The 25,657-nt window shown below is 45.4% G+C and overlaps 2 protein-coding genes across 5 annotated transcripts; one reads left to right on the top strand and one right to left on the bottom strand.

The window, feature by feature from the left end:
* Positions 1-194: 194 nt before the first annotated feature.
* Positions 195-20,904, bottom strand: IMMT (inner membrane mitochondrial protein). Of its 4 annotated transcripts, XM_021535721.4 has the most exons (15): positions 20,793-20,904; positions 15,944-16,020; positions 15,388-15,577; positions 13,937-14,057; positions 11,718-11,798; positions 10,546-10,647; positions 9,860-9,996; positions 8,741-8,844; positions 6,714-6,849; positions 5,582-5,711; positions 4,106-4,120; positions 2,890-3,113; positions 1,954-2,085; positions 1,441-1,570; positions 195-1,152 (listed from the first exon to the last, which is right to left on the bottom strand). In XM_021535721.4, exons 1-15 carry the CDS (start codon positions 20,835-20,837, stop codon positions 545-547), a joined length of 2,232 nt encoding a protein of 743 aa, XP_021391396.2. In that variant the 5' UTR covers positions 20,838-20,904; the 3' UTR covers positions 195-544. The 4 variants fall into 4 exon arrangements, with proteins under 4 accessions (XP_021391396.2, XP_085433618.1, XP_021391397.1 ...); XM_085577492.1 differs by lacking the exon at positions 4,106-4,120; XM_021535722.3 differs by lacking the exon at positions 11,718-11,798.
* A 1,891-nt stretch (positions 20,905-22,795) lies between these two features.
* Positions 22,796-25,314, top strand: MRPL35 (mitochondrial ribosomal protein L35). Its single transcript, XM_021535636.4, has 4 exons — positions 22,796-22,844; positions 22,957-23,107; positions 24,577-24,721; positions 24,959-25,314. The coding sequence occupies exons 1-4, from the start codon at positions 22,811-22,813 to the stop codon at positions 25,145-25,147; spliced, it is 519 nt and encodes a 172-aa protein (XP_021391311.4). The 5' UTR covers positions 22,796-22,810; the 3' UTR covers positions 25,148-25,314.
* The last annotated feature ends 343 nt before the right edge of the window (positions 25,315-25,657 follow it).

The raw sequence follows: 25,657 nt of genomic DNA, 5'->3' as shown, positions 1-25,657 counted from the left end.
ACATATCCTGTACTTAAAGCTGGGTTCATTTTTTTTTTTTTTAATGCTGTATAAATTAATCACGTCGGTGAATTCTTGCTTTCTTGCTTCTTGAAAGAAGTAAATTAGAGTTTTAACTTTTCAGGTCATGAAGACTGAGTTTTGTACTGCCCAGCTATAGTTGATGTTTTAAACAGGAGACTTAAACAGCAGGAGCAAGTGGTTGAAGTCTTGTTTTATTCAGCTGACAAAGTGGCAAATGATTAATGGCAGGTTACAAACATTATTTTGGTTCGATCACAAGCCCAGTTGGTAAGATGGGGGAACATTAATTCTTACACAAATTGTAGGGAAGCTTCCTGAAGTTGTTTGTCATGACAACTCAAAACCAACAAAAATACAACAGATGGTGAAATTAAATACAGTGCAAGGAAACAAGACGGTACCCGTGCTTTGATTTACTGCTTCCAGCCCCTGCCAACAGCTCTGTTTGAACCCTCAGGAGATCATGGGATTTCTCTCTGGCACAGAACAGCTGAACTGCCTCCAAAGCTCCAATCCTAGCTCACTCCACTTGAGTTGTTCCCAACCCCACAGCACTGGCATATGCTGTCAAGATATCCACAATCTGTCTGGTTTCTAGGGTCATGCGCGCTTCCGTGAGCCACTCGTGTGCCACCCTCCTCGACTCTCCTCGTAACTGGTTGACAAATTTGGCCGCCAGCTCCAGATCTCCGTGTTCGATGCAGTAGGAAGCGTAAGACAGTAACTTAAACGTGTCGAGGTCGTCGGGGCTGAGCTCAGCCGGTGGCTTCAGCTGCTGAGGGTGGAAGAGCAGCAGCGACTGCAGGTAGGACAGGAAGTATTGGTACAGGCTGTTCCTGGTCTCGTCGATCATGGCCACTCGTTTTGCCAGTTTTTGGACAGTGTAGAACCGTGCTCTGAGGGCCTCCTCGTTGTACACGCCCCGCGTCAGGGACTCCTGCGGGAGCGCTGCCGTTAAGGCTTCCGTGAAGGCGTTGTCGGCGCAGCTGGCTTTGATGGCCTTCACCGCGCTCCCCAGGGGCTCCGTGGGGCTGTCCCCCGTGCCTGATCTCATGCAGTATTTGAGCGCTTCCACGGAAAGCCACAGCTGATGGGCCTTCCTGGCCTCCTCTTCTGCCACTGCGTGACCTGCAAGGGAAGCCGAGAAGGGGCTTTCAGTTGGACACACGTGGCTTTGAGAACAAGCAGCAACAGCCATCCCTTTCTACCCTCTGCTTTCCAAAGCAGCCACCCCATCAGCACGTGCTCTAAAGCAAGTTTGTCCCACAGTTCAGAGCCTGAAAACCACCTCAGACTTGCTCATCTGTGCTCAGCAGTGTGAGCTGTGTGCCTAAGCCTGGGTTTAGATGCCCAAGTTTGGCCAAGGGGCCTTTGGGGAACACAGTTTTAGTCCTTAATGAGGAATTCAGTGCTCACTCTCGACTGCTTGCTCAATTCCCTTCAGCCTAGCATAGGCAGTGTTTATATCCAAGGTGAAGTTGTCAAGCTGTTCCTGAGTAAGGCGTCTGAACTGTATCTCCTGTTCGCTGAGCTTCTCCGATAGGTTCTGAAACAGTGCAATACAAGTAACAGACACAGCTGGTTAATAGTATTTACCTTATTTTTAAGACACATTTCTCTAAATCTGTTGTCCTTGTTAGGGCCAATGTATACAGTAAATACAATATATCAGAAAGAAACCTTATTGGGGTGAATTTAGCAGTTACTGCACTTGTGTCAAAAATTTGTCACTTACAGCAAAAGCTTTTCAGACCAGTCTGAATAAAACCTACACATTGAGGCACTCTATAGCACCTCGAGGTAAGCCTGCTTCCCTCCCCAGCCCCCATTTCAATCCCCTGGAACACGGCTCAGGACACTTATACAAAACATGTGCTTTGCAGGGGTTTAAATATCTCTTTAATTCCCCTGGGGACTCCTCTCCCTTACCTGCTCAAATTCCATCTTTAGATCCTGTTCCTGGATCTTCAGGACGTCTCTGAGGTGGTCGGTGTGGGCAGCAGCCTGGCGCCGGAGCTGGGTCCGCATTTCGCTCTCCATCACCTCCCGCACCTCTTCCACCTGCACACACACGAGGATGTAATGCACCACCACTGCTCAGCTGCTTGTCACACACTGTCACAGTGTGACTACTGAGGGTACATGTCAGAGCAGAGGCACTGAAAGCGCCTGTATTTCATCTTAAAGACCTGCTGAGGCCCAGTTTTACAGCTGAGCCTTTTCCTAGAGATGTTAAGGAATAGATTTGTGGTTCACCATGTGAGTAACTGCTGGTTACTCAGTAGGCACTTAGTGCAGCTACCAAAGTAGTATATAAAAAATACAGTAACATGTCAAATTAAACACTCAAACACTTGGAAGCTGGTTTATAAATGAGCTTCCAAACCCAAAAGACTTTACCTTTTCCCAGTGTAGCTCTATAATGGGCCACACAAAGTCAGATCAAACACTGAAATTCTCAGGGTAGTGAGGCACTGGCACAGACTGCCCAGAGAAACTGCTGCCCCAACCCCTTTCCCAGATCACGCTGGCTTGGAGCAACCTGGTCTTGTGGAAGCGGTCCCTGCCCATGGCAGGAGGCTGGAACAAGGTGATCTTGAAGGCCCCTTCTAACCCAAATCATTCTAGGATTTATTTTGACACAGTAATCCTATTTCCAACAGGAGCCAAGTAACTTCACAAAGTCGTTCCCTGTAAGATTTTACCATTCTAACTTTGCAGCAATTTCCTTGCTCAACATCTCCTTTTCACGTTTAGCCTGGGGGTCACCCATGTGAAGTCTCCCACTACATCTGGCCTCTTCCATTAACTCTTCTACCTTCCTTTTGAGCCAAAGATTAAACCAGGTGCTTTAGGCCACTTTACCTTCCTCTCCTGTTCTAATTCAATCTCATTTTTGTGACGCTCCAGCGCTTTGGCCACTGCTGCCTCAAACGCTTTTTTATCTTCAAGTTTCTGCTTCTCCAGGGCGGACTCGATGTGCTGCTGCTCCCGGACGCGCTGCTCCGCCAGCTCCCGGTTCAGCTGGTCGATGCGGCGGTGCGCGTGCGCGATCAGGGAGTTCAGGTCATCCGTGGACAACTGCCCGGCTGAAGGGAACGCAGGGCATGAGGAGGGGATGGGAACCTCAGGGAAGCTGCTACAGTGCCCCCCCGCCTCCCACTCGAGTGCTCTGGGGCTCCAAGGGGTTATTGACCAGAGAGCTTGTTCTAGGGAAGGTCTCTGAGCACTTCAAGCCCTTGACTTGTGCTAATGCCCACCTGAGACCACTTTCTGAACTGTATTTTCATTCCAGGAGAGAAATTATCTTGGTTTCTTCCGAATTATTCCCAGCTGTAATTTACACTTCAATATCCGTGTCGCACTCAGAGACTGTCAACAGCTCTGTCATTTCCCGGTTTTTACACCACCACATATTTTCCCCTCTGCCAGCACACAGAGCAGCAGGGAATGTCACTGTGAGGGACAGACAGAATTACATTTTCTCTTCAACAGCTCTCCAGATGAACTGTTCCTAATCAGATTCCTTACCCCAGATAGTACCTTTCAGGTTTGGCTACTCAGAGGGCAGAACAATTCACAACCACATGATACCTGGAACAGGAGGACCCAAGCTAGCCCTGTAGCATTTGGTGACCTGAGAAGGGCTTTATAAAATGCTGCAGCTCATTTTGCACTGGCTGCCAGCTAAATCATCTGTCTGGAAAGCTGGGACTACTTGGGAAAGGATTCCTGAAGGGTGTCAAGCAAGCAAGTTTGCACAGTCCTTCAGTCACCTTGCTGTTGAGTGGACAAAGAACTGGCACAGGAGGACTTGGAGCAGTGGTGCTCATTGTCCAGTGGGAAAGCTGAGCAGCAGCACTGAGCTCAGCTGTTGGACGTAGCAGTGCTACAAAAATCAGTTTGTGGTTTGAGCCAAGTGTGCAACCCAAAGCATACCTCAGCCTGAAATGTTCTAGGAATGCCACATTTCACCCTTTGTTAACTGCCTGTAACTTAAAACCATGCCCCACACAAACATAAAAAAGGACAAAGAGAAGAAATAACTTTCAAGGGACAAGAACAAATGACAGTAACTCACCTAAGTCAGTTATTTCTGCAATAAAAAGAAGTTGGAAAAGTTAATGCACATTCACTACAGCAAGGCTGTCATGCAAAAGTAAAATAGAAAACTAAGCTTATCTACAGTGCCTAAAACATGAGACCAAGTCCTTAGGAATTCAGGAAGAACAGTATGTGGAGTATAAAAGTTTCTGTAATACTGGCAAGATGAAGCCCAAGACACTATTAAACCACTAAAACCACCCTTGGAAACCCACAGATGGACACTTGAATTCAGCCAAAGCAAGGAACAGAAGTCTGAAGTAGGAAAGTGCAACAGGACACTGGAAATTTTAGCCATTTCTAGGGTCTTACAAACAGAAGCAGTTGGTCAAGAAACAAATTCCCAGTGGCAGTGAGAGTCAGGGACCCCATATATACTGGGTGTAGGGTTGGCTGTTTTTTAAATGAAAACTGACATTCCAAAAGTCTGGTGTGTTCATTTAGCCAGGAAAATTATTTTGTGGACTATGGCCCACATTCCTAAAGCATAAAGTAGCATTAAGAAAATCTGTTGTAATTCTGCATTGTATACTTCAAAAAAAATATTAAGACAATACTGACACCAATTTTTTCAAGTGATGGTTATTACTTCTATAAAATAATCTGTAACTTGGAAATAAAGCCTTAACAGCTGCCTCTGAACACATCAGCTAGAGAAGTCAGAGATCACTTGATACATTTATATTAGACCCTGATTGAAAATATGTGGAAATCTGCGGGTTTTAGGGAATTAATTTTTTGAACTACCACAGACAGTAATTGTTCCATGGACACATGGGTTCTTGCAGGAGCTCATCCACAGTAATGGTGAACACACACAATCCACCTCCTGCAACTCTGCTTGTCTTTAAAATGAAAGCAGCTAAAGTGAGCAAGGGCACCTGTGGCAAGGAGGGTGCAGGGAGCATTACTGGGGCTGAGCTGACTGTTCACTGCTTTTGTGCAGCACTGGCTGTTGCTAGGTGTGTTACTGTGTCAGTTTAGTTCAGAAATGAAATGTACTGGGGCAGGCAGGGTATAAGCAATGAAACTTCTCCATTTCAGTGATGATGTAGAAAAACTTAGGAAGTTTTTTATCACCCTGTGACAATGGTGTTTTATAATACTTCTAATCACAGAGTCAACCAACTATTTGATTACTGATTAACATCATATTTGATTGAAATCTGGAATGACCTGGCTCCCTTCCTGAAATATCAGGGAGGGAAGAGATGTTCATACAACCAATATGATATTTATCACACAAGAGCTATGTTTTGTGATACTTCCCATACAGCACAGATAGGACTAATTCTCTTCATAACACCTGCTTTAGATTATTTTAGTTGTGAAATCACTTTCACTTCAGACCAACCAAATACTGTGAAAATTTGAAAAGTGGACATGGAGTGCCATGCACTACAAACCACAGTGCAACAAGCACAAGGTAACCCCTCTCCAGTGAGAGACTTACTCATCCCCTTCCAGCCAGGCTTCACGTCAGGGGTGATGCTGTCCAGCTCCTTCTGGAACTCCTCTCTGGCTTTGGCCACCAGCTCATGGTACTGAGCCACGATCTTGGCCTCAGACTGTGCTGCCTGAACCTGAACAAACAAGGGTGAGATCAATTTGTTTTCAAGGCAAGGATTGAAATTGAAGGCACATAAAATTTAAAACCAAGCCCTGGGATATTGGCACATATCAAGGCCCAGCCCAAACAAGTCAAACTCAGCTGGGAGAGCACAAATTAAACCTCTCTTACACAGTAATTATTTGCTGGAACTATAACTAATCAATTTTGCCTCACTGTAACTACACAGCCAGTATTTAGCCTGGACAGGACCAAGAGTACCTTGAATTCAGTTTATATCTTAAACATCTCCAGCTCCTTTTCTCTGCTCACAGCCATCATACAGGCCTAGTAAGTGATGCCTGTGATTGCTGCATCCTCAGTGAGTTCTGATGTTCCCACTATCAGGCTATATTCACTCCAAACACACCTGATTAATTACTAGCTGTCCTGCAAAGGGAGTTAAACTTCACCTTTACATTTCTTTCCCAGTCGTTTGAACAGCAAAGTGATTCACCACCAAGTCATTACCACATGTTGTACTCCTGCCTAAATTGTGGTAAATTACCTTGGAATCAAACGGGAAGAATTACAAGTTGCCAACATAAAGGACTGGCACCATCAAGCCACTGCAGCCTCTTTCAAGACAGAGTTCAAGTTCTCATGAAGATCTTGCCATGTCTGATTATTGACAGTATAACCAGCTCAAAGCCTGAGTACAGCTAACAGAGGATGGATTAACAATTCACAATGCACTGGAAGTGGTCACAGCACTGAGCCTGTCTGAGCTCAAGAAGTGTTTGAACACTCTCAGGCACACGGACAGAGACAATACTCTCACACAGATCTTGGGGTGTCCTGTGCAGGACCAGGAGTTGGACTCAATGATCATGATATGTCCCTTCCAACTCAGCATATTCTGTGATTCTATGAAATATCTCACTCCCTACAGAGGATTTGGGAATGGGTGGTCTGCACAAGCTGCCAAGGAGTCCCTGCTCTAGAGGCAGTTATAAACAGTCTGAGGAAGCTTTACCTTTTTCACCACATTGTCCAAGTCCACAATCATATGATGGAGATTTTCTTCTGCAGCAACAATGTGAGGTTTGGCTCCTGCCAGCTGAGACTTCTTGGCCCTCTCGATGACACCCTTCGTCTTCTCTAACTCCTCTCTGAAAAGAGAAGCAGCTGCTAAATGTAACACAAACAGGGCTTATCACTCCAAAGAAAATTTACTTTCTGTTGTTGGTATTCACAGGGACAACTACTGCGTAACTCTAGTGGTGCTTCCTATCTACCAACTCTAAGATGCTTTGACTAAGGATTACTTTTTTTCCCAAAGCCTGAAACCTAAAGATGTCAGTGTGGCTATTCCATGTAAAATGAGAATTATTTATACTGCAATTAGTATTCAGGATTTAGCTGGAGGGAAGATGGAAGTTCACTGAAAGGAGTTAGTATTAGTAAAACTAGCATTAGAGATTAAAAATAGGTTAGAGTTATACAGCAGACATTTCCAGCATGTAACAGCAGCAAGGAAACATTTTTAATATAGATGGCTTACTCTTGCAGAAGTGTTTTGGACATGATGACTGGTGGAGATTAATGAGGATGGGAGAGAATTTATAGAGCTCTGTAAAGATAGATTATGTTTTTTTGTAATTAGGAAAGAAATGCTTTCCTCTAGCACAATTGGAAATCAAGGAAAAAGTGCAAAAATGTTCCTTTTCCAATTCCATTCAAACCAGTGGAGGTTTCCAATGACCTCATTAGAATAAGAAACAAGCTTTATAATAAGTAAATTAAGAAAATAAATAAAGATATCCAGTAGAGCAATAGAGAATGAAAGCTGCTGCATGTGGGGTTTGCATTAGCTTTGTTTTTACAATGAAACCTCAATTACATCTCCCACTAATTTTAGTCAGCCCAGCAACATCAAAGATAAGGGAAGTTTATAATGTGATAGCAACCATGCAGCTTCAAGGATGATGTTGCCCTCTCAGCCTTAGAAGCATCAAAGGGTTTTCAAATTTATTTCCAACCTCACTACAAGGGCATGTTTGAGACACTGTTTGTCATTTTGTTTCTGTTATTTCGGTGCCCATAGACCACACTCAGGGCACATCAACACTGGTCATACAGACCCCGGGGTATGAGCAGTGCTGCCATTCAGAATTCAAGTTCTTCTTAGGCATGTGCTCAGTAAAAATCAAATTGCTTAAAAGCAATTCTGTGGACACAGGGAACTACCAAAGGATACTGCAAGGTTTCATTTTTTTCATTACAACTAAAAGAAGCTGGTGATGTTGCTAACTCAATACATAGTGAAGTCATGGACTCATCCTCAAACAGTTTGGGTTGGAGGGGACTTCAGAGATCATCTCATTCCACCCCCTGCCATAGACAGGGACACTTTCCACTGGAACAGGTCACTCAGAGCCCCATCCAACCTGGCCTAGAACACTTCCAGGGATGGGGCAGCCACATCTTCTCTGAGCAACCTGTGCCAGGGCCTCACCACCCTCACAGGGAAGAATTTCTTTCTAACATCCAATCTAAATCTGGCCCCTGTCAACTGAAGCCATTCCCCCTTGTTCTGCCTTTGTAAAAAGTCCCTCCCCAGGTCTCCTGTATCCCCTTTAGGTGCTGGGGTGCTTGAAGGTCTCCCCAGAGCTTTCTCTTCTCCAGGCTGAAGTCCTTACAATAGGTTTATTATTAACAAAATTATTCAACAATAATACTAAAAGGACTGTGGATTTTTTTCTTTTCATCTTACTTGAACTTACCAACACTCTATATTAGTAGTAAGGAGATAAGTAAGTTCTTAAAAAGAACAGGACTGTTTCAGACTCTCTGGTACAGGGAGGACTTTGTGCACAAGGCACATGCTAAATTAAAATGCTCATGCTAATGAGTACTAAACCATCTTTTGATCTGGTGCAAATAGATCATTCAATATGAACACAGGCGACTCCATACTTTCTAGAAACTCATCTGGTGTTTGCCAGCCCTCAGATGAGCAATGTAACTTATTAACTCCAAGACTTAAATCCAGCAGCTCACTTGGCTTTCAGAAGGGCGTCAGCAGCTTCATCCACGGCTCTCCTGCGGTCCTTCAGCGCCTCCTCCAGCGTGCGCCACTGGGAGGATTTCTTCCCCCCAGCCTCCTGGAAGCACAGACTCCTCATCAGAGCATTACAATCACTGAACAAGAGCTACCCCAGAGTGGAAGCCTGCAGAGATTCACACATTGCTGAACATTTCCCTCAAACTGAGCACCATTCTTGTGTTTTTCAACAGCACAGCTGGAAGTTTTACAAGGGATGTTTATCTTCCAACATTTTGTTTTGGTTTTGTTTGATTCTTAATGTTTGTTTTTTTTTTTTCCCCTGAGCCACAGACCTTTATTCACCCAGAAGAGCTTACATGACAATCACTATGGTGCACAGCCTATAGTGGGGAAATCTCCACATATATTACAGTACTTTAATACTTTAAAATTGCTTTCAAGATAATACTTAGAGAACCATAATACTTTAAAGTTGGTTGATTTTAAATTAAGCCTAGTAATTAAGCTTAAAAGCAACCTCTTAAGGCAGTCATTTTACTAACTACTAGGTAAAGTCTTGAGTGCTTGGTGTTTGCCCATGTCCCTGCTAATTGATTACCAACTGAATTTTATCTCTGCTCCAGAACTGAATGGACCATGGCAGACCCACACAAACCCTGGCATGAGCACACCACAAATGTTATCACTTGTACAGCCCCTCATCCCCTTCCTATTTTCTGACAAGAAACAAACAATCTAGCAAGAGGATGTTGGCAAAACGGAAAAAGTTGAATGGAATTATTGGTGTGGACAGCATGATCTTAACTAGGTAAAAAAAGTCTTAGGAATTAAAATAAAACTAATTAAAATACAGTAAGAAAACTATTCATGTATTAACTTGAATTTTCTTCTTCCTAAAAGAAAATAGAGGAGTTGGGAAAAAACCCCAAACAACAAAATTCAAAATTGAAACCACTGTATTGTTTGACTATACCACATTTCATAAGTGGAAAGATAAGTTAAAACTGTGATAAATGTAAAGGCATTGCAAGAAAGGATTCCAAATTTATTTTAATTCAGATTGAAGTTTTGCTGAACACAAAGAAAAAAACCACAGCACTTGTCCAATTTACCTCAGAATCGTCCATGGCCTCCTTCAGTATTTGGGAATGAGCATTCACTGCTTGCACAGCTGACTCCTGAGCAGTGATAGCCTGAAGGGTTACACGAGCAGTTGTGTTTAGGGCTCCTTCTAGAGTTGCTGCAAGGGCTGGAAAAAAAAGTTAATTAAACAATAAAGAAAAGAACTTTCTAATCAGTAAAATAACACAGTACAGCCTCTATATGTCATATTATTTTCTATTATCTAAAAGGGCTGGTCAGTTTGGGAATTTCAAACAGTTTTAAACAGCAATCTACAGAAAATCACCAAAATGCTCTCATTTAGAGGAGGGGTATTAATGTGCAACTCTGCACCTACAGCAAAACACCACCCAGTGGAAGACCTCTCCCATAGAACTGCAGGGGGGTGCAGGCATATCCCATGTTCATTTGTTCTCATGGTTCTGGAAACAAATTTTCCTATCTTCCTTGAACGTTGAAGTCTATTCCAACCTCAATTTTTCCATAATTCTTCAATTCTCAGTTATTTATGAGTGGGTGGAAGAAGCTTCACCACCACTCCCACTGCCAACTCCACTGCTTCACTGTCACTCCCACATCCAAGAGGTGTGTAAGGAGCTTAGGACTATAAAGCCAATGTAATTCCACAGTTCTGTCCCATGCAACACACACAGGAACAGTGACAGTGTGGACTCACCTGACACCTTCTCTTGCTCCTCTTTGTCTTGCTGGGCAAGCCGGGCTGCAACTTCTTCTGGTGGCCGTTCTTTTACAGCATAGGAACCTTCCTGTTGTTTACCTATTCAGAAGCCAAAAAAAGTGTCAAACTGCTTAAGTGGAGACTCCAAATTAGTGTACAGAGGTTACTTGTAGGGAAGTAACTTTACCAAAATTGATTTTTATAGTTGGCATCACTTTGTAGATCTGACTTCTGCTCAAAGCCATGCTGGAACTACCTGAAGAATCTTTATATTCCTAAGTACAAAGCCAGTCTCACAACTTACAGACAAGAGCATGGACACCTCACATGCATTTGGAGATTTTCCACTGTCTAGTTACAAAATTACACAAGACTCAGAAGTCAAAGGTAAAGCAAGAAGTGAGAAACACTTATGGAGCCAAGGTTAAATTTCAAGTGAATCTCTGTTCTCACTTTTTCTCAGTTCTCCTCTGGCATGCTTACAGAGCCCAAACTAAACAATGAAGGATGAGTGAGAAGGCTACAGTGGGTCACAATTACGTTCAATTCCCTTGCCTACAGCCACTTAAAATGCCTTTAGAAATGAGAATTGACCCAACAAACACTCTCAAGATCAAGAGCAAGTTGCATCTGAACTGAGGAGACAGCCCAGAGCTCTCGGCCTCAAGCTGCAACAAAACCTATCAGGCCACCTCTGAATAATGCTGATGTTACTCTGCAGCATGTACTTAACCCTGGCATACTTTCTATGAAATGTGCTCTTAACTAGAGTAAATGTAAGCTAATCTCATCTGGAAGACACCATTATCTCAAGGCTGGTGTCTCTAGCTGAGTTTAACAATAAACACAGTTTCTTCACTTGTCCCTGGGCAGAGCTGCTCTACTGAACAGCAATTACAAAACCACCAAGAGCAGAGGCAAACAGGAATGTGCAAGTTCAGTTCAGCACAAAGGCAGGCTTTGCTCTTGTGCTCACACCTATACCTGTCCCAGGCATCTGCAGCTCTCACCGTGTCCAAAATCTAGTAACAGATGATGGAAATTTTCTGCACAAGGCACAGAAACTCACAATGTTCAACACTGACAAGTACCAACACAGAAGCAAGAATGCATGCACATGAAGCTAGAGGATTTGGGTTTTCTTCATTGTATTCACGTGAATTTTTCACCTTCTTCAGTCTGTATCCCCGGAGCTGGCACCGACACAGCTACCCCTGTTGCAGAGATGATCTGTGCTGCAGCCTTGCCTGCTGTTAAACACAGTTGCAGAACACACCAGTTAGTACAGCTGGGGACATGGGCTCCATCTGCCAGAGAAGGACGGGCCAGAGCATCTTCAGCCAGGGGCCTGCTGAGCTGGGGAGGAGGGGCTTAAACCAAAGCTGCTGGGAGAGGGGGCCCAGGAAAAGGGAACTTCACTTCATGGAGACATGGTGGGATGGCAACTGGTGACTGGAGTGCTGGAAGGATGAAGGCTCTTTAGGGAGGCCTGGCAGGACAGACTGGGAGTGCAATCACCCTCTTTGTCAATGACCAAGTGGAGTGCATGGAACTCTGCATGGAAGTGGATGAGGATCCAACCAAGAGTTTATGGGTCAGGATTAAAGGGAGAGCAGGGATAGGTGACATTGCATTGGGGGTCTGCTGCAGGCTGCCTGAGCAGGATGACACAGTAGAAAAGGCCCTCCAGTGAGGGAGCAGCATTGCTGAATAAGAGATGAGCAAGTGACATCTCCCTGGATTTCAGAAAGCATTTGCCACTGTCTTGCATGACATCCTTATCTCTAAATTGGCGAGACATGGATCTGATGGATGCACCACTCTGTAGGTAAGGCACTGGCTGGATGGTTGTACTCTAAGAGTTGTGGTCAGTGGCTCAATGTCCAATGGACACCAGTGGTAAGTGTGTTCCTCAAGGTCACTGCTGGGACCAGGACTGTTTAACATCTTTGTCAGTGACCTGGGCACTGGGATTGATGCACCCTCAGCAGGTTTGCTGATGACATCCAGCTGAGCTGTGCAGTCACACAGCTGAGGGAAGGAGGGAAGGGATGTTCATCCACAGGGACTTGGACAGGCTCAAGAGGTGGCAGCGTGTGAGCCTCATCAAGTTCATCAACATCAAGTGGAACATCCTGCACTTGGGTCAGGGCAAGTCCAAGCACAAATACGGGCTGAGGGGAGAATGGATCAAGAACAGCCCGCAGGAGAAGGACTTTGGGATGCTGGTGGATGAGAGGTTCAACATGACCTTGTCATGTGCACAGGCAGTCCAGAAACCCCCTGTGCCCTGGCTGGATCCCCAGCAGTGTGGGCAGCAAGTCAAGGGAGGTGATTCTGCCCCTCTACTCTGCTCTGGTGAGGCCCCACCTGCAGTGCTGCATCCACCTCTAGGCCCCCACACAAGGGGGACATGGATGTGTTGGAACAAGTCCAGAGGAGGCCATGAAGATACACAGAGGGCTGGAGTCCCTCTGCTATGGAGACAGGCTAGGAGAGCTTGGGAGGTTCAGCATGGAGAAGAGAAGGCTCCAGGGACACGTACAAGGGGTACATGAGAGCTGGAGATGGTCTTCTGCAAGGGGACAAGGAGGAAGGGCTTCACACTGACAAAGGGCAGGCTTAGATTAGATATTAGGAAGAAATTCTTTATTTTGAGGGTAGTGAGGCACTGGACCAGGTTGCCCAGAGAAATTGTGGCTGCCCCATCCCTGGAAGTGCTCAAGGCCAGTTTGGATGGACCTTTTGGGTCTAGTGGAAAGTGTCCTTGCCCTTAGCAGGGGGTTGAAATTAGATGATTTTTAAGTTCTCTTCCAAACAATTCCATGCTAAGTGCTATAATACATTAACAGGGCTGCAAGACAATATTTTTCCTCTGTAGAAAAATATTAATTGGATACAGATGTTATTATTTCCAGAAGAAGATGATTTCCTGGATAAACAGCAACAAGATATTAGTTACACAAACACAGAGCCATTAGAGATAAATGTAAAAAGACATCACAAGTGCTCCTCTCTAAACAAGTCCCATTTGATCTGGCTTTACAGTAGCCCAGTAATTATCCAAAATTAAGGATCTTGTGCTAATGTTAGCCTCAGAGTCCAGCACCTGAAGTTCTCTTCCTGCTGAGTTTCACACCTAAACTATGCAGGTTAGTAATTATTTATCTCAGATTCCATATATCCTCTAAATTAAATCTATTTCCTTAAAAATAGGGGGGGGGGGAAGCTAAAACCACTTCATGCAAATGTTATGACTTGGAAAGAAAAAATTCAAGAAATTACAAAATTTACCTTCAACCATTCAAAGGGCAATTTTAATCTACTCTGACATATATGACACAGGATATCATTAGACCATTTTCTTCTTGACACTCTATAAACTTACCTCCTTTTTCCTCTGTAGGAGCAGCACCTTCTGGTTTGCCTATCTGGGATTTGGGAACAGGCTGTTTAGACTCTTTCATTACTTCTGCTACAGATGAGATCTTCAGTGGACCTTGATGTATCTTGAAAAGTCAGAAATAAGAGATACCATCAGTTTTTCAAACAGCTTGGATTTCACCGATTCCAGTATAATAGAAAAGAACTTTCCCATATCCAGGTGTCTGTACCATAAATCTCAGCTTCAAAGTGTAAATTAAAACAGCTATCTAACCCCTTGACTTGATTTTTAATTCAGAAGGAATTTTTATGATTTTCTCCTCTCCAAAAACTGGAGGTAGAATTGTGGCAGCTTTCACTATAAACAAATATTTATTAAATTATACATAAAAAACAAATAGTTTCCTGCCCCAAATATTCCAAGCACTTCTGAGTGTGTTGAATGCAGAAACTCTAAGTTTGACTCCACTGATTTCCTTTTGAAAGGTTTCAGATGCTGGTGGTTGGGGCACATAAACACTCAAACACAGAGTATTGTGACATTTCATTATATTAATCCCTTAATATCCATTGTGGAAAGCCACAAGGTAAAAACAAAACCATCTGAGTTAGAGCCATGACTGGGGAGTTGATAACTCTGCTGATCAACCTGGTTTGCAAAATTCCCTGGTGCCTGGGAGGCACCAAGGGCTTGGATGATCACATAAACTGTAGCTAAAACAAGAGAGAAAACTTTGTTGACTGATATTCCCCCACTCATTAAGAACAGCTTTCTTAAAATTAAATTTAAAATATTTTAAATTTCCTGAAGGTCAAACGGCTTCTAAAAGCGGAAAAAAAAAAACATAGCCAGAGCAGATTTTCAGTATTCCTGATTACTGGGAAGTGTTTCCTTTCACATGGAGGAGCAGAGAAACTTCCAGGTTTCAATTTCCTCTGAGCTGTGCCAAAGGCAGTATCAGATTTTCCCTTCTCCAGGGCAGTGCCACTAAGATTTCAAAGAATGATGCTTATGCCTGGCTCTGTACCATTCAAATCTTGACTTATTCAAGAATGTTCTCAGTCTTCTTTAAAATACGTCCATTTAGAGTAAGTTTTGTAATTCTGCTATACCACTAACTATACTAAGCCTCTAGTAAAGCAGTTAAATTCCAGCCTGTCACCTGCCTCTCTCTCCCCATTTTATTTCTGAGTTGGGATTCTATTAGATTATTTTAGTGTAAATAAAAACAAGTTTTACAACCCACACACCACAATAATGAGATGGTAGGTAATGGGAAACATACAAGCACCACTTTTGCAGCACCAAGTAGGAACTGAGTTCATAATTCTTAAACTTTAATTAAAGGAATTCTTAGCACAAAGCAAAATTAATCAGAATTTGAAACCTAAGTGCAGACACTCTCTGTAAAGAACAGAGACATGGATGTGTGGGGGTGGATGGGCAACACTCACTGGTTTCTTTGACACTGGTGTGCTGGCAGGTGCAGGGCCAAGTGCCATCTCGAAGAGTTTGTCAGAGTAGGGAATGGCCTTCTCCACGCTCTCCCGGAACTGTCTGTCATAGCTGGCATACAGGACGGTTCCACCTATCCCTCCACCCACAAACAGCAGACCCGCACCAATGATTTTGCCCACGGAAACACTGAGGAGGAAAGATGAGTGAAAGGGATGTAAATTATATAAATTAATTAATTAATTACATTACAAACATCAAACAGTTTGTGAGTCTTCAGCTTACAGCTGGGTACCACCACTCTGTTCCAGGACCTCAAACCCAGGACTTGCTTTAAATCACCTTCAGCCTGGTACACCACTGGTCAGTAACTAACTCAAAGGTAAGATGCCACCCCACAACTTCTATGATACATACTGACCACCTTCATTTTCTCCATCTAAATCTGACTGAATCCCACTGCCAGGAGGCTGCTGTCATGTGAATCAAGGAGCAGACTCCCTGCTGGTCAATGCACCAGCAGAACCAGTTCCACCCCCAGAGCCCGCTACGTACCCGGACTCCCCGGAGTGGGTGGCATATCCGCGGTACAGGCGCGACGGACGGAGGGAGGCTCTCACACTCCGACTGTTCTGTGGGGAGAGGCAGGGTCAGTGGGAACACTGGGGCATCTCCCTCCCTCTCAACAGCAGGACTGGGCTGACTGGCTCCTCTGCCACAGCCTCAGTGTGTCTGCAGGAAAGCTGAGAGGGCACTACAACAGCGATGCTGGACTCTTCTGTGAACACATGGAGAGCTTTCCCATGGGCAGCTTCCAGGTTCCAGCTCCCAGGTTCAGGGCTTTTTAAGAAGTCATTAAATTCTTTGAAAAATGAATTGAAAATGTGAAAAATGAGAAGGAACAAAGCCGTACCCCAGCTTCTTTCTGCATTTATTTTGCTGATTTATGTGCTGGTCAGTACAACTGGGTTAGTTTCAGATGTATTTCAATTTCACACACTAGAATGGCTCAGTGTGAGTGGGGCAGAACACAACAATAGCTGTTTAAATGCTTAAAACTACTTTTAATTCTTAAGATATACACACAATTCTCCTTAAGCTTCCAAAGCTTCCAAGACCACAACTTTAAAAGAATTAATAACATGTACACTTTCCAGACAGACATCAGATTATAATATAAATTAAATTAGTATATGAAGAGTGATATTTTATTATGTTCTACTTAACAATATCCACATTACCAAGATTTTTATCTTCTCTGAAGGACTGGTTAAGCTACTCTAAGCTTAGAGAAAAAAACACACTGTTGGCCTCAGAGGTTTTTTCTCCACATGGGAATTACTAACAGGGAAATACAGGACTCATGAGAAATCCAAGCACAAGGCACAAAAAGAACTTTTCCCACAGCTGAGGTATTTTGCCCAAGAGGGAATTTTTTCTTTAAAAAAGAAAAAAACTGGGAGATGTTTTACTACAACATAACCCCAAAAGACAAGTTTCTCTATTTCCTTTTGCACATGGCAATAACATGCACAACTCTTGTGGTTTAGGTCCTATCCCTGTCCAACAGCACAGACAGGAAAAGGCAGGAACACTGCATTCTTATTCTTTCCACAAAGGCAGCCAAAACATTTTTAATTAGCAGCAGGAGCACATGTACAGCAAGAGGAAGCATGCTCTTCTTGCCCCTGAGACCTCCAGGAGCCCTCCCTGTGGGTGGTTTTCTGGATTGTGATGGACAGAAAGGGCAACAAAATAATAAATATATTCTGTAGCATTTTTGATTTTCTGACTTGACTGGCCCAGGAGCATTTCCTGAAGCGTCAACGGTCCTTTCAAGGGGAATCTCACTAAGAAAAGCCTCGCAAATAATTTTGTTACCAATTTTTGAACATAACAAAACTTGACTCTCAGTATGTCCCCATTACACCATGAAGCACAGGAGGAGCAAATAATCCAGTATTATGCATACAACGCAATCCAATAAAATGAGAAAAGACCCTGATTTTCTATGCATCAATTCAGACTGAAATTCCAGTCCCTTCCAACACTTTAGGATTAAGTATTTTGCTGGTGCTCCCCTGGAAATAAGCCATCACTTCTGAGCTCCTGGCCAGGCTTTCTGGAGGTGATCCCACCCTGCACCACTGTCACTCCCACATCCTTGCTCGGGCTGGACTTGCCCTCTGGACCAGCTCAGCCCTGTCCCTGTTGGCTAAAACCCCTACTCACACCTGGTGATGGCAAACAACACTGGACCCATGTGGCTCCACACCTTCAGCAAACATCAGTCCCTGCCCTCAGGATCAGGCTGTGCTCAGGGAATCACCAAGACAGAGAACACCTGCTTCTCTTAGCTCAGCATTTATGCTTTATACAACCAAGAGGGGTTTTTTGGAGGGATTAATGATTTTAGTCCAGATGATCTTTAGAGATCTCTTCCAAGCTGGACTGTTCTAGAATTAGCCAAATGCTCACTTTTATTTATTTTTCATCAAGATGAGAGGAACCAAAACACAGGCCCTCCATCTCTGGCACTGGGACTCTCACACAGGTAGCAGTAATTAAACCCAAAACAAGCCCTCACCAACTCCATCTTTCAAGTCACTGCAACAAATTTCCACAGCTGGCCAGTGAAGCAGCAAATGAAAATCTGTAGGTACCCATGTTTTATGAACAGAAGCCCAGTTTTTTCCTCCCTCACATCCAGATACACTAAGACCTCCAAAAATCACTGATTTTTTAAAACATCATTTTTAAAGAAGTATTGCTCTCTCTTGGCCACCATAATAACATTACTTTTATTTGCTGTACCACCATAATATGGAGATTATCAGGTAGTTTCTAATCTCCCCTTTGCAAAATTTCCAGGACTTTGTAAATTTTCAGACCCCTGTCATCTATTTGTAATAATGCCTCAAAGAATTTTGGAGAAATTAATCACATGTGCTTTGCTGTGCCCTTCAAAAGGCAGAAACAAACCACTTTCTGTCCTGCAGAAGACAGCAAATTCTTTGGATGAGGCAGCATGGACGCAGCAAGGATGCCTACAGCAAGGGCACTGTAGGGCAGCTGTTTCTACTTCTTCCTCCTCCTCCTCCAGCAGCTCTAAATTATATCTGTTTCATTCAACTTCTTAAATACCTATTATCTTGCATTCATTACCTACTATTTAATCACCACAAGAGTCACTCTGCAGGGCACATCACACCTTTACTCTGGTTAATGAGTCCCAGTGATTTAAGGACATTTAAGGATATCCATGTGAGCTCACTCTGGCACAGCGCTCAGAGCAAGAACAGCATGGCAGAACTTCATTAAACAAATTAAATTTGCCTTGCAGGTTTATACTTTATGTGTAACTTCAAATAACCATGGCCAGGACACATCATCCTCTGCTCATTCAGTTCCAGCTCAACCTCTCTGAGGCTCAAGCATCCTGATCCAGAATTTCTGTAATGTGGGATTTGTGCACTTCAACAGAAAGAGCTAACCAGAAGCTTCAGAGAAGTTTTTCTTCATTAAGACAGAGACCAGGTACAACAAGAACATCTGACCACAGAACTCCAATTTTCCATCATTCAAGACTTCTGCCAAATATCACATACTTTTACTAAAAGCCCTGCTTATTTTCACAACAAACTTCAAAGATACTACAAGAGCAAAATCTCTCTGCAGCACTGCACATGTAAGCAGAAAACATTTCTGAAAGTGATGAAGATCCCCTTCTCTCAAATCCTCTTCAATTTACTTGTTACAAGTTTAGTGATGCTCCACATACAGAGCTCACAATAGGAAAGAATGAATAAAGAGCTGACAGAAAGAATAAAAGTAGGAAAAATGAATAACAGGAAAGAGGGAAAGAAAGAATGAATGAAGTTTTCCCAGTCTCCACCACAAGCTCCCTGGTACAGATAAAAATCTTCAGAGAGTGCTGTGGCATGTCTGTGTTTGCACAGTTCTCATGGATAAATGCTCCCCTGTGAGGGTGGTGTGGTGTTGTCCAGAGAATCTGTGGATGTCCTGTCCCTGGAAATGTCCATGTCCAGGCTGGACAGAGCTGGCAGTAACCTGGGATAGTGGAAGGTGTCCCAGCCCAAGGCAGGGAGTTTGGAATGAGAAAGTCTTAAGGTCCTTTCCAATCCAAACCATTCTGTGACTCTTCCACCAAATATTTATAGCCTGATGACCAACTTCCAGCTGCAAAGCACCACCCTGGCTGCTCTGGAGCTGTACAGTCATTCCAGACACATTCTGCTAAAGGCTGAGCACAATGCAAATAGGCGCAAGTGATAAATATCTGCCAAAGCCTGGTTTCTGTCTTCTCAACTTCCAGATGAAACTTTCCACAGGCAGGCAAACCCAGAGCGGGCATCAGGTGACCAAAGGACTCTCCAGCCCTGCAGAGCAGCAGAGGAAATGAAGCTGCTGCAGTAGGAAAGGCTGGAGCTTTAGAGGGAAGAACCTACAGCTACTCCTTTGCTAAATCGTGTGAACACAGGGTAGTGAACGCTGGGATGGAAAGCAGGACACAAAAGTGATCTAATCAGCTTATTTCTTATCAGCCAGCTGAAATACAACTTGGAGCCTCGGTAAAGGAGTCGCCCGCACCTATAAATCCCTGTGGCTTCCTAAAGTTGGCTTACTGCTTTAAAAAGGCTCCAGAGCACACCACCGTTCTTATCTCTGCTGATAAGCAGAGGCAAAGGTCCAGGGTAAAAAGCACGAGTCCCACAGGCATTTCTGCCCTGGGCATCGCGAGTTGTGTCCCACCGTGGGGACAGAAGGATCCCCTTGCACACGAGCGCTGACACCACTCGTGTCACACCCCGGGGCCGGTCCGACCCTCGTGGCGGCCGGGCGCGCCGGGGAAGGCAAGGTCACGTCCTTCCCGCCGGGGAGCGCGCCCGCCGCCCGTCCGCGCGGGGCCGGCGGGCCGTGCGCGTCCCCACCGAGCCCCCCCGGCCCCCGGAACGCGCCCGCGGCTCCCGGCGCTGCCCCGGGGTGCGGGCCGGGAGCGGCGGAGCGGAGCTGCGGGCCCGGCGCGGCCATGGCGGCCGAGACTACAGCCCCCAGCAAGCAACGCTGCTCCCCGCCATCCCGCTAAGGACTAACACTCCCGCCGTGCCTTGCGGCGGCGCCGCATCCAGTCCCGCGCTGCCCTGCCGCGGTGCACGCTGGGACTGGTAGTACATAGCAACGAGCAGCGCCCGCCCCCCCGCCTCCGCTGGCGGTCGCGGCCGTCCGTCAGAGGCTGCGCGGCCAATCGCGGCCCGCGCGTGCGGAGTCATTCAGCGCGCGCCGAGCCGCGGTCACAGGGACTGCCCCGCTCCGCAGGCCTGGCCCGGCCGCACCGCTGATCACAGAGGGAGCGGGTCGCGGTGCTCCCCCGGGGAAAGCTCACCTGCTTGGCCGCGGCGAGCCCCGCTCGGCGGCACGCCCGCAGCATGGCGCGGCCCGCGGGAAGGCGCCGTGCGCGGGTCCTGCCGGCGCCGCCTCCGTTCCCCCCCTTCGGCGGCCACTGCGCCTGCGCGGGCGCTCCCGCCCCGCCAGGGGGCGGCCGCGCGTGACGGGTCTCGCGTGGCCAATGGGAGGGCGGGCACGGGCCGCGCGACGCCGGCGGGGCGGGGCCCGCGCGCGCTCCCGGGACTGTCGGGGGCCGGGACAGAATAAAATTAAATTAAATTAAATGAAAATGACAGAATGGGTCAGGTGGGATGGGGGCACAGTCGGTCCAAAGCGCAGCACGCGGCACAGGACTGCAGCCAGACAGCGCTGGAATGTCCCTGTGGGAACTCAAAATGTCTCTCAGACATTTTTAGAGGTTCCAAGCCTTGGTCAGAAGCATTCTAAACCCTAGCAGACAACTGAAAAACAACTGTGATTTTGAGTTTAAGCCATGGAATGAATTACCAACTTTAGAGGTAGAACAAGCAGTCACAAAAGGTTAGATAGTATAGTAAAAGTAGTTACAAAGTAGAAGGAAAATTTTTTTAGTACTATACAGGGGGGTTTTAACACATGTACAGGAGGGTTTTCACTTTATACATAGGGGTCAAAAGTTCTAAGATGGAGGAAAGTAGGCTAAACCCATCCTTCTTCCTTCTTCTTCCTTACCTCCATGTTCTTAGTAATGTTGGCACTCACAGATTGGTTTAAAGTAGAAAAACACTTGGTAACGTAGGTAGTAGGTATTGGAAAATAATTGTAAACATGTTATACATAATATATCTTATAAAAGATAGCAGCAACCCTAGGCGGAGAGAAAAACGAAAAAAACAGCAGACAGAAAGGATGTCAAGGTGTGTGTGTGCCTCTACCCAAGCCGCTGATCAAATAGCTACAGTCCAAGAACATAATCTGTTAAATAACTAGCAATAAACTGCCTTAAGACCAAACAGCTAAGCCTGCGGAGTTTTTCTTTGAAAACACGGGTTAGAGGAGGAATTTCACCACCACATGTGGCCCCAAAACAAGGCTGGGGTTCTCACATGTCCCCAGTGAGGGAGGCTCCACACGGCGTCTGGGGAGTGCCCCAAGCGCGCGGTCACTGCGCTGCGGAGTTACTCCGCGTGTTCCGGTGACACTTGGGGCACCCGCCTCTGCCCGTTCCCTCTTACCCTACCGAGCAGAGCCGCTCCCTGCTCCGAGCGCCGACCGTGTACGAAGAATTTCGGATACTAACGCGTATGGACGAGGTCTCCTCTCAGCTCTCCCCGAGGCTGCTCAGCCTTGGGAGAGAGACGCTCCCGTCCCCCAGTCTGAGTGTAACACGGCACATTCTAAAGCATTTATCAACAATTTACAGCTGTAACCTTTCACAGCTCGCTCATAAACCTTCTCTCGCTCAGAGCACTCAGAAGCCATTTTTATCTCATCCTTCAACCAGTCCGACCAGGCTTCTGAAGATAAAAAAGTGAGAATAAACCAGTAAAAAAGAAAAAAAAAGTGAGAATAAACCAGTAAAAACACTGAGCTAAATCCACCTGGCGCGTTTCCAGGGCACTTTAGTGGCTTCAACGGTGTGTGCCGGTCACTAAAGGTGACGGGAGCGCGGGGGAAGGAGCGGGGCGGACGAGGAGGACTCTGGGGCTGTGAGGGATGCCGGCTCGGGTGCGGGATACCCTCGGGCGAGCGACCCCGGCTCCGCTGCGGGATCCCGGTTCGGGGGCGGGATCCCGAATGCGGGGCGGATCCCGGTTCGGGGGCGGGATCCCGAATGCGGGGCGGATCCCGGTTGGGGTGCGGGATCCCCAATCCGGGCGGATCCCGGTTGGGGTGCGGGATCCCGAATGCGGGGCGGATCCCGGTTGGGGTGCGGGATCCCCAATCCGGGCGGATGCCGGGGCGGATCCCGGCCCCGCGGCGGCCGCAGTCCCCGTGGGCGGGACGCGGCGCGGCCCCGCCCGGCGCAGCGTGGCCATGGCGGCGGCGGCGGCGCGCGGGGCCCTGGCGGGTCGGTACCGGGGCGGGGTCGGGGTCGGTACCGGGGCGGTGTCGGTGTCGGTGTCGGGGCCGGGGCTGTCTGGCTGGGACGTTTGTGCTGAGGCTCTCCCGTGTCCCCACAGGGATCCTGCGGCGCTGTATCCCCCGAGCGCTGCCGCTCGGCGGCCCCTCCGCCCGGTGCGCGGGGCACGGACCGGCCCCGGCCCCGCTCTGGACCCCGCGGGTGCTCAGCGAGAACCGGCCCCGCGCAGGGACACGCTCGGTGCTCAGCAGGTGCGGCTTCTCCCGCGCTAAAAACCCTTAAAAGGGGTTTCAGATATATATGGGGGAGTTTCTCTCTATATAGCTTATATATATGTACCTAATATATATCTTTATTTGTATACCTTTCATGTTTTAGATGTATTATGTTGTTTCAGATAAATCGAAATAATTTTAAATACTATACATTTCGAGTATATGTATATATATATAACTATATATAACGATATACATTCCTAAATGTATTTATGTATAAATATGTTTTATATTAAAATAGATTTATACATAAATACATTTAGGAATATATCTTTTATTCACTACTTATGTGCAATATACTGTGAATGTATTATGTATCCTATAACACATACAATTTATAATCATGTGTATTAATATTGTGTTGTTAGTATAGTCTATGTTATATGTCATAATATAATATGCAGTATTATATAATTATGTAGTATTATATGCAATACATGTTATATAATATAGTGTAATATGCAATATGTGTAGTGTATATGTTGAAATTTCTCCATATATATATATGAATATTGTAGAATCATAGGTTGGAAAAGAACTCTAAGATCATCAAGTCCAACCCTTAACCCAGCACTAAATCATGTCCTCAAGTGCCACATCTGCACAGGTTTTACATTCGTCCAGGGATGGTGACTTGTCCATTGCCCTTGGCAGCCTGTTCAGGACTTGACAGCTCCTTCTGTGAAGAAAGTTTTCCTTAGAGTCAATCCAAACCTCCCCTGGGAAAAATTTCTCTTGTCCTGTTGTTCATTTCTTGGGAAAAGAGACTGACCCCATTACCCTTTTGTATATATATTTATATATATATATATATATATATATATATATATATATATAAAATACATACAGAGATTATATAGATAGACAGACATACAAACACATGTATTATATATAAACTTCAGTCTGACACTCTTGGGCACCTTTGCAGTGGGTGTGTGTCTAGCCCCAGAGCCTCCCACTTCAGTCACCATTAATGCTTGAAGCAGGGGTTAAATTAGGATATTCTTTGCAGCTGTATTTTACACTTAATCTTGCAATCACTACTGATTCTCTTGCTCCTGATGGATTTTGGACTAGATGATTTATGAGGTCCCTTCCAACTCAAACTATTTTGTGATTAATATTATAAAAGTAATTTCTGAATCCAAGTAACAGCTGAATATTGGCTTCTGATTGTTTGACTGCTTTTAGTAGATTAAAAAAAAGGTTCTCTGTGTGGAATAATAAGTTTGAGCTGAATTTTGACAAGAGTCCAGCCTTGACATTGGTATTCTGCACCCATTGGGTGCTGTGCTGTAATATTAGAGTCATTTTTACCCTTCAAACAAGCCACAGCTCTGCTGATCTCTCTGTGTGAGATAAAGGCAGTGATTTCTTTTAGAAAAAGGTGTTTCATTACTGTTCTGATTCCCTCTCCGTTTTTGGGTTGGTTTGGTTTTTTTTAGTGTCACACCTCTACTTCCAAGTTTACTCCAGCAGCCAGTGAGGACCCTCACCTACTGCAGCGCACGGAAGGGAAAGAGGAAAAGTGTGAAATCTGTGGTCAAGAGGTTTCTCCGGCTGCACAACGGCCTCTGGGTTAGGAGAATGGTGAGATTTTTTAGATAATGAGAGCCTGTTCTTTACAGTCAGAATAAAGTGAAATTGTTTTCCTTCACTTGGAGGGCAGTGGCTGGTGTGGAAGTTAGACAAGCTCTGTAGAGAGACTCCCATTTTCCTGAAAGAGGAGGGATTTATCCAGGTTTGCTGAGCAGTGTGGCTGTGTTTGTGTATTTGCAGTGACCTGCTAAGAAAGGGGATTTTTCTGTGTGTGTTTTCTCCTAACAGTCAGGTTATAAGAAGAGGCTGTGGAAGAAATCAGCTGCCCAGAAGAAGCGTTTGAGGGAGTTGGTGTTGTGCACGAGGACACAGTGTAAGCTCCTGGATAAAATGACCACTTCCTTCTGGAAAAGAAGGAACTGGTACGTTGATGACCCCTATCAGAAGTACCACGACCGCACGAATCTCCGTGTGTAGAAATCTTGGGTTTGCACATCTCTGGGAAAGGGGCAGCAGTCCTGTGGCATGGTCTGGGTTTTGGACCATACATCTGTACTGCCTGTGCTTTTTTAAATAAACATGTACGTATCATCTGAGCAGAGTTATGGGAATCAATGCCCACAATAAAGGAATACTCAAATTTATCTTCATCTGCTGTTTGTTTTACTTAGCAGAGGTCAGGCTGGTCACCCACACATTCTGATGTCTGGTGGTTTCCTGTGATTGTCTGTCATGGAGGAATACACTAAACAGCACTAAAAAGGAATAATTCAACATACTTAATCCTATTTTTTTTTTAAATAAATATGTGTAAATAACCCCAGAATCTATTTTTCTGTATCCATACTAAGTGGTAGCTCACTGAATGGAGTCTTCTAGGGAACAGAAAAAAGGAGACAGGGTCCATCTTAGCATTGTTGCCTGTCACAATAACACACTTGCCTTGTGTCCATGCTAGAAAGTGTAGGGGAAAAAAAACCCAAACCA

Source organism: Lonchura striata, chromosome 4 (assembly GCF_050655825.1).
Source record: "Lonchura striata isolate lonStrDom1 chromosome 4, ASM5065582v1, whole genome shotgun sequence".
Classification (NCBI taxonomy): domain Eukaryota; kingdom Metazoa; phylum Chordata; class Aves; order Passeriformes; family Estrildidae; genus Lonchura; species Lonchura striata.
This window is presented reverse-complemented; position numbering and strand designations above follow the sequence as displayed.

Coding starts and splice junctions, on each gene's coding strand:
- IMMT (XM_021535721.4), bottom strand. CDS start 20,837: ATGCTGCGGGCGTGCCGCCGAGCGGGGCTCGCCGCGGCCAAGCAG. Junction 6,850..8,740: donor GACGCCCTTCTGAAAGCCAA/GTGAGCTGCTGG, acceptor TTCTCTTTTCAG/AGAGGAGTTAGAGAAGACGA. Junction 2,086..2,889: donor AATTAGAACAGGAGAGGAAG/GTAAAGTGGCCT, acceptor GTGTGTGTGCAG/GTGGAAGAGGTGCGGGAGGT.
- MRPL35 (XM_021535636.4), top strand. CDS start 22,811: ATGGCGGCGGCGGCGGCGCGCGGGGCCCTGGCGG. Junction 22,845..22,956: donor GGCGCGCGGGGCCCTGGCGG/GTCGGTACCGGG, acceptor GTGTCCCCACAG/GGATCCTGCGGCGCTGTATC. Junction 23,108..24,576: donor ACACGCTCGGTGCTCAGCAG/GTGCGGCTTCTC, acceptor GGTTTTTTTTAG/TGTCACACCTCTACTTCCAA.